The sequence below is a fragment of the Pleuronectes platessa genome, chromosome 12 (genome assembly GCF_947347685.1).
Source record: "Pleuronectes platessa chromosome 12, fPlePla1.1, whole genome shotgun sequence".
NCBI classification, from domain to species: Eukaryota; Metazoa; Chordata; class Actinopteri; order Pleuronectiformes; family Pleuronectidae; genus Pleuronectes; species Pleuronectes platessa.
Window position 1 is genome coordinate 19069313 of NC_070637.1, and position 8998 is coordinate 19078310.

General features: G+C 42.3%; 1 protein-coding gene across 1 annotated transcript; it reads left to right on the top strand.

Moving 5' to 3' along the window:
- The first annotated feature begins 682 nt into the window (after window positions 1-682).
- nkx1.2la (NK1 transcription factor related 2-like,a) lies at window positions 683-2550 on the top strand. The gene is made up of 2 exons (XM_053436392.1): window positions 683-881; window positions 1949-2550. The coding sequence occupies exons 1-2, from the start codon at window positions 683-685 to the stop codon at window positions 2548-2550; spliced, it is 801 nt and encodes a 266-aa protein (XP_053292367.1).
- Window positions 2551-8998: the final 6448 nt, after the last annotated feature.

Genomic DNA, 8998 nt, shown 5'->3' on the forward strand with positions numbered 1-8998 from the left:
GTTTATATCCTTGATTGCCCTCTTTTGAAGTGTAAAGCTTATTTTAATGCTTTTCCATTTTAATAGAATAAAGCTATGGTTTGCACTGATGGTAAACATGGTGCTACAACAATCCCATCCATGGTCAGCTGTTTATAAGCAGAAACCGTTTGTTTTCGATTAACACAAAGTTTTTGTGTCGCTCAGGGGACGTGAAAATCCCCTTTTCCTGACAGCATTGCCTCTAATAAGTGTCCGTTTCTAGGTTAGACAGGGCGATCTCTGATATGGATCAAGTGCCATCTGTGCCCAATTTACTCTCGGGTCGTGCATTATTGAATTTAAGGATATGGGTGATTATCGACGAATGCTTTGAGCCCATTAGGTGGTCGTGTGAAACACTAATAGTGTTTGTGTCACGTGTCTGTGGCAGAGAGACGAGGGGGGACATGCAGACGCTTTAAAGACCCGCGCTCCGGTCGCCTCATGCACGCTGCATCCAAGACTGACAGACAGAGGCAGGGGAGCGAGGTCCACACAACTGCGAGGGATCATCACCACTAAGCCGGTTCGATGAAGCTTGAAGACAAGAAGAAGGCGAAACTATGAGAAGTTCCTCTCCGCACGCGTAATTACGCACGTCAGTCATTTTTTTTCTTCTTTTCCTCTCCATCCTCTTTGAGTGGTCTCTCGGTGAAAAAGGATGCTGGACCCCGAGGACTGTGGAGTGACAATGACGTCCACTCATAAGATTTCCTTTTCAATAATTGATATATTGGATCCTAACAAGTTCAACAGCAGAAGGGGGAGCGAACTTTCCAAGGAGAAGTTTCCCGGAGCAGATGCAGAGGAAGCAAGTTTGGAGTCGGACAGCGCTGCGGGGGGAGACTTCACGGAAGCAGGTAAGAGAAAACGGACGATTTAAGAATCATAATTCATCAAACATTTACGCGTAATGTTAGATCAAACATTAACGCGTAATATTGCTTAGATTTTTTACTGGATGTGCCGAATATTGTAAAAATGCGAATCCACATAAGAACGCAGTGATAAATAAAGAAATCTCTCCTGGGTCTGGATCCGTAAATAAGACGCTATTTTCTATCAGATTTACTGTCATCTCTCTATGACCTTCCCTTAATTTCCAAGGCTGCGTTTCCTTTTCACGGAAGCCACAAAGGCTCGCTCCCAGAGCCCCAGCGTGTGATTGGCACTGGGACAGGCAGGGCAGATAATTGTTTAAATCGTTCCATTGAGGATGCCTCTGCGCGCTTTTGATCGATATCCCATTACCGCATCCTGCATATCTCCCTCCAGCACCTTGCAGGTACAAACTTCACACCCCATCCATGTCTGATCCCAAATATCGCTCGATTAAAACTTCGCTTTAAATAGATGACATTTATCGATCCGCGCGCAAATATGAAACTCCATTAGCACGTCACGGCTGAGGTGTCGGGGCTGGGTTTAGACGGGATTTCTTTTCCGCAACATGACATTTGAGGCGCTGTGTGGTTCATAAATTATTTAAGGATTAGTGGCCGGGTGTCCTCTCCCCCTTCTCTTCCTTCTCTCTGAGTCTCTGCCGCGCTCCAGCGACCTCAGGTTCCCAATCAAACACTTCACAGATGTCAAGCAGACAGTTTTGGGTGCAGAACGGACAAAGAGGAACAATATTTCACAATGGTGATTAATTTCTTAATGTCTCCAGGGGATGTCCTCAGTCAGTGCAGCACGTTTACTCTGGGACTTTTAGGCCTGTATCTCAGTTTCTTTCTCAAATTTTCCTAAATGTATCAAATCAGGACAGCGTTTGTGTGCCAAATCTAAAACAGTCAATAAAGCTCTGAATATTTGAATTCGTACAGCATCCCCCTTAAATAGCTGCTAACTGATAATTACTTAGAATATTCTGCCATCTTGAATTTCCCCAAGAGGTTGTGAACTAACAGTTATTTGTATTTCTCAGGGGAAGAGACCAGAGATACGCATCCATCCCGCAGGCATCACTCAGACATTGCCGACCCCCTCCTCTCCTCCCCGGCGGACACAGACCCCGGTCTCCCCGGAGATCAGGACCAGGACGACGGAGAGCCAGCGGTCAGCCCGCAGGCCCCATCCGCGCACAAGCGTCGGCGCACGGACCAGGCCTGCGCCAAACCGCGGCGCGCCAGGACAGCGTTCACATACGAGCAGCTGGTGGCTCTGGAGAACAAGTTCCGCGCCACTCGGTACCTGTCCGTGTGCGAGAGACTCAACCTGGCCCTGTCCCTGAGCCTGACCGAGACCCAGGTGAAAATCTGGTTCCAGAACAGGAGGACGAAGTGGAAAAAGCAGAACCCCGGGGCGGACAGCACCTTGCAGCCCGGCTCCAACTCCCTCGTCAGTCCGAACCCGGCCTCCTGTGGCTCGAGCTCCGCCAGCTTCCACCAGACTTTCCCGAACTTCAGCTCCGGGAACGTGATCTTCCACACGGCCGGTGCTGTTCCGCTTGCATCCACCGGGGGGCTCCTGCATCCCTTCATGTCCAGTGGATTCCTGCAGCCCACGTACTTTAACCCGCATCTATGAGATGAACCAAGACTGACATGAGGCAGCTGGAGACATGTGTTGACTGGGACAGAGCAAATGTAATTGGATTCACTGTCACTGCCCAGAACCATTGTAGCTGCTGCATCAATGTCCCACCATGTTCTCCAGAGGGAAGGCAGCTGTTGGTACGAGCTCTGTTTCGTCACATTGTCCAAAAGGAGTTTAAATATCACTAAACGACTAAAGTATGCAACTGCAGCTAGTCAGCATCACAGAAAAAGGCCAAACCAGTGTCCGGTGACCGAGCCGAAGCTTTTACAATGTCTGGTTGTGTCAAACCTGCACCTCTATGCACTGACATCATTGTGTTTGGCTCAAACACCTGCTCTGTATTTAACATCTGATCCGGGTTCATTTTCTGCATCAGCGTGTCTCTACATTTCAAACTGCGGCATATTGCAGCCACCCAGCTGCCTCTCAGAGGTTTACACAGCTCAACGTCTGCTGCCGTTAATACAACCACATCAGTGTGATAACTTAATAAACGCAAACATTAAACATCTGTGTCTGGCTCGTGTGTTAGAATAAAAACATTTAAAATGAGGATGAGCTGTGAGATGTTTTGTGTCCCTCTTTAACTTTAATTTGGATGAGAGTGACGTCAGTGTGAGGCTGGTAATGAAGGTAGATGGATTTTAAAGGGCTTCTGTGCTGACAGCTCCGGGGTAATAACGCTACACTTAGACTATGTGGAAGTAAATCTAATATTTAACTTTATCAAGTACGAGCGAATCAACTTTAATGTTGAATATTAAGGTAAGAGGCTTATGATTTACGATTAAAATGGAAAACAAATTCTCCATCACAGTTTTATCGATAATATAATATATAATTATGTACTTTTAGTGAACAGATAAATGTTCATCAAGGGGGGTATTAGATGTTAATGTCATATGTAATCATCTTTTTTACAGTCAAGTTAATGTATGAATTCTGCAATTATCTAGATATACAATAATAGTTACCGCCAAGGACCAAAGTTAAATGGTTTATATGTTGCCACTTTATCAATGATGATTATCACTGTTAAATCAATAACTAATGATTTGAAGATGTCTTGAGGGAGTTAACCAGTTGGTTAAAAAAGATTCTATATCATTTAGATTTAAGTCTGTTTACTCACTAGTTATTGAATTGGTTTTATTCTGTCATAAACAACCTTTCTGACACACATTCCCACAGTTTCACCAAAAACTGGAACCTTTCCTCGTTCCACTGGTTAAACCTGCTGACACTAGACTCACTTACACTCTGCTACCACACGGTGTCCCCATTTCATTGTTTCTTACGACACAGTCTCAGTTTGCATTTATATACACTTGAATCATAATTACACACTGACTGACTCCCTGCGCTATTGATTGAAGATTAGGATATAGGAATGGGAGGTTATTTAAAGGGGACATATTATGCCCATTTTACCACAGTTGATATGGTTCCTTGGGATCTTAATGAAATGTCTGTAACATTTTTTGGTCAAAATACCACAAGCATCATTTAAAAGAGCACATTTTTACCCTGTCTAAAACAGCCCTCCTCAGATTGACCTGTTTTGAGTTTTTCCGGGACGCTAGACATGCCAGATACCCAAATTAAAGTGTAGAAGCACTACAAAAGTGGAATTTTCATAATATGTCCCCTTTAAAGTTCGGGTGTATCGTGGCAAATTCCCTTGTATGAGACCATTTGGCCGTGCACCAGTAAGTTTGTTTGAGATTTTACTTTCTATCCTTTGTGTCGATCTATTAAAGACCCTAAATCACTCCATTTTTTTGATATACTAGTAGTTCCTAACATTTGGTGGTGATGTTTATAAGAGAAATGTTCCTGATGAAGAATTCAGACTTCTGGTGTCTTAGTGGATGCATCTTTTCTGCAAGTTACATTGTATATTCCAATTATTTTTTATTTAGTAAAGTGGACTCGATTATTAGTTTATTTAAAAAAAATATCATCCATCCATTCAACAGCCCTTCATCCTTTCCTCCACACATCGACCTGACTTAATAAATGCTGAAGTGGCTCTTAGATTGATGTGTTTAAATGTGAACACCAGCTGCGACATCTGTGACTCAGTTCCCTTTAAACTACCTGAGCTAGATTAGAACTCTACAATTTAATTTTCTTTTAGAAGAACAGTGCAACCCCTGTTATTTGCTGACCTTGGGTTTTTGGTGTCACTGGTTCTGGGGATTCACTTGCTTGCCTCCGTGTGCAGCAGGTGTGCATGACCGATGAAATGTATCACAGCCTGAGCTGAAAGGAGACAGGTTTAAGGTCGGGGTGATCAGTCCTGCAGCAGAGGACCTGGATAGAAGAGCTTCAAACCGACTGTCATGCCATTGTCTTCCATTGACATCTTTTCAAGAGTGTGTTGTGCTTTCACTGCTTTTGATCTACAGTAAACCAGGTGAAGAAGAGGCCTCTGTCTCCGTCTGCAGATGGGGAGCTGCTGCTGGGTGGAGGAGACGGGAGGAGAGTGAGTGGTCGGTAGCTGATCTTCTCCTGATATCACTGTGATGGCTGCAGGCCTGAAAAACATCCTTCAATTACAGGACTTTTCTCACCGCTGTCAAAACCTGCTCAATGTCAACCTGGTGCTGACGTGCTGGTGTCAGTGCAGCGGCTATTTTGGTGTTTTCTTTCCACTTTGTACTTATTTTTCCCCTCTTTCACATACGTGTATCATATCTTTACACACACACACACACACACACACACACACACACACACACCTGCCCCTCCCTATGGTTCAGTTTTATTTTTCATTCCAATGATGCCCTGCATGCAGCTCAGAAATTTGACAGTTTTGATTAATACTCTAGGAAACCAGCCACGATGAGCACATACCGTATTTTGGCTTGAGGCAACTGGTACACGACAATGTGATGAATAATTTGGCCCTGGTGTCTGTGGAGGGGGGGTATGGGCGAAGAGGGCGCATGTTTAAAATTCATGTTGGAGAATGCTCCAGGACAAGTTCAGATGTTTATAGTTACAGGCCTGAGCTTCCATGCCTCTGTGTGTCTTTGTGTGTGTCTGTATGTTTGTGGACTGTTTTGGAGAGAAAATTCCTTCTACCCGACCTGTGAGCTCAACTTAACTATCGCAGAGAAACGAGTGGGAGTTTTGAATAAATAAAGTCTCCTGCAGTGGTGGAACTCCGCTGACATTGTTTCCACCACAGTTCACAGGTCAGCCAGGAAGGGAATGGTGATGGGTGACAAGAGATAATTTAATAAATAAACATTAAATCCTTTGTGTCTTGATATTTGAATAACATAAACCAATAAAAATGTTAATTCAGATGATTTAGTCAGAGCCCATATATGCATGTCTCTTATTAACCGGACCCCAGAAGGGGAGGAGGGTTGATGTCTGGACCTCTTGCAATTTTAGTTGAAGACCCCTGATCTAGGGTATAGATCAGAGTTGACAGAAGTAACATGCATCTATTCGAAGGATTTTAAAGCAACATTCATGATGAACCTGATCAATAAGTGGCTGTGATGTGAACAAGATTTATCTATACTGTTGGTGTTTCCTGCTCCACCCCCCCCCCCTCCCCCCGGAAAGTCGCACATGTCGTCGAAACAGCTCCAGTCGCTGTTCGGTCATAGAGAGCCGTGTTCACTCTGAGGATAGTGTCACTGTCACCGGTGGGTTGACCCGTTCCACGCAGCGGACACCGGACATGCTGGTGTGAGCTCCTCCGGCTCCACAGCGCAGGAGACACTCGTGGACTCAAACGTAGCAGCTCCAGCGTGAGTACATCTTTTTTTAATTTAGATGTAAAGTATAAACAAACAATTTTGCTCGCTATTATTAAGCTGGACGTGCGTTATTATACAAAAGTGAGTTGTCCTCATATAGTGTTTTGTTATTAATTCCCCTGTGTGGAGGTGGGGGGGCTGAGGGAGAGTACCTTCACCTCTAAACAGAATATAACCAGTGTGAGCAGAGTTTATAAAGTGAACAGTTAAGCTTAACTAAACCATTACATTAGAAAGATAAATAAATAAACACTATAAAAATAAGTAAAAAATTATGAAGTCCCCCAAAGCAGACACCAGTAAAGTTATAAACAAGTAAACAATAAAAAGCACAAACGAATATAAGAATGTGTATAGAATAGCTAAACTTTATCCAAACTAGTGGATTATAAAGTTAAACAATAAAATTCATTCGATTAAATAATTAAAAAAAAACAATACTATAAACATATTTATGTTCAATGTCAATGTCTTCAAACTTTTATCTGCGTCCTTTACTCTCATGTTGTTGTGTTGAGTAATTCTCCGGATGGATGATGCTTTGCAGCGGAATTTGCTTTTTCTTTTCCATCCAATGATGTTTTGTTTGAACTCTATAGTTTAAAGCAAATGTTTATTCTTCTCTGTCCATGAATACTCAGGCCATTTTCACTAATTACTGGAGAAAATAAGTTTTTTCTAAAGTTACACAGGTATATTATTCGATCACTTTAAGTTTTCTTTTCAAAGATTTCACCTCCAAACAGTTTCTCTATGAGGCCAAAGAAATGATCGCCTGTTCATGAATTCATTCAAATCAAAATGTTGTTTGCTAGGTTCTTCCATTTCCTTCTTATCAAATCAGTTGTCTTCACAAACGTTCACGTTCACCTGATAGACACTCCAGGTTGGCACATGCAAATTTACTTTGAAAATTGAATTTGCATTGAAATCTTGAGATAATTTCAAACCAGCTGTGAGAAGCATCATCATGACAACCATCTGCCGTCAGATGCCAAAGAGAAGTAATACCATCCATTGCGTATTGCAATATGTCTATGATGCCTTTTCATAAGTGCATGCACATGATTCCTCTGTTAGCAATAACCAGTGCTTTGTTGCACAGTAATTAGTGGACGTCTATGGCGCCTCTCGTTGTGTTCCAGATGAATTGGGGATCAGTGCGAATGAGCCACATTAGCCCAGTTATGGCGCCCATCATTTTGGTTTGTGGAAGCAAAGAAATTATGATATCTCTATGTGACTGTATGAGGATTTAATTTCTATATGAGTTTTAATCTCTATTTGACCACAATCATATGGGAATGTGAGTTTCATACCGAGCAGACTGGTTGCTAAAGATGAAAAATAAAACTTTAATTAGCTGCATATGTGCTGCTTTACCCTGAAGTACATCCAAGATGAATATTTTCTCTAATGTACACTACCGTTCAAAAGTTTGGGGTCACTTAGAAATTTCCTTATTTTTAAAAAGAAAAGTACGTTGTTTTTCAATGAAAATAACATTGAAATTCTTTAATTCTTTGAATGTTACCCTCAAAACGCCAGTGTAAACTTCTACATTGAAGAGGCGACTCCGGGATGCTGGCCTTCTGCAGAGTGGCAAAGAAAAAGCCATATCTGAGACTGGCCAATAAATATAAAAGATTGATCTGGTCAAGGAACACAGACATGGACAGAGGAAGATTGGAAAAAAGTGTTATGGACAAACAAATCAAAGTTTGAGGTGTTTGGATCACACAGAAGAACATTTGTGAGACGCAGAACAGGTGAAAAGATGCTGGAAGAGTGCTTGACGCCATCTTTCAAGCATGGTGGAAGTAATGTGATGGTCTGTGGCTGCTTTGATGTTGGTAGAGTGGGAGATTTGTACAAGGCAAAAGGGATTTTAAATAAGGAAGGCTATCACTCCATTTTGCATTGCCATGCCATTCCCTGTGGACACCGCTTGATTGGAGCCAATTTCCTCCTACAACAGGACAATGACCCAAAGCACACCTCCAAGTTATGCAAGAACTAATTAGGGAAGAACAATCCAGCACAATCACCAGATCTCAACCCCATTGAGCTGTTGTTGGAGCAGCTTGAGCGTATGGTACGCAAGAAATGCCCATCAAGCCAATCACACTTGTGGGAGGTGCTTCAGGAAACGTGGGGTGAAATTTCTACAGATTACCTCGACAAATTAACAGCTTGAGTGCCAAAGGTCTGCAATGCTTTAATTGTTGCAAATGGAGCATTCTTTGACGAAAGCAAAGTTTGAAGAACAAAATTAATATTTAAAATAAAAATTAATATTTTTAAGCTTGTCAATGTCTTGACTATATTTTCTTTTCATTTAAACCTCATTTGATAAAAAAAGTGGGAGTTTTCATGGAAAACACGAAATTGTCTGGGTGACCCCAAACTTTTGAACGGTAGCGTACGTCTCAGTGGAAGCAAAGTAAAAGGACCAAGACACTGGCCTGTAGTTTGACAGAAGCATTTGTTTCTATTCATCAACAGATCAAAAGGTTGAATTCCAAATTCAACACACAGCTGTGGGATCTGTGCAGCTGTGGTCTAATTAAAATGAAATAATGAGCTGTGTGGTTTGTCTCTATAACAGCCACAAGCTGCTGACATGATGGACCTTTAGTCAAAGCTCAACATAT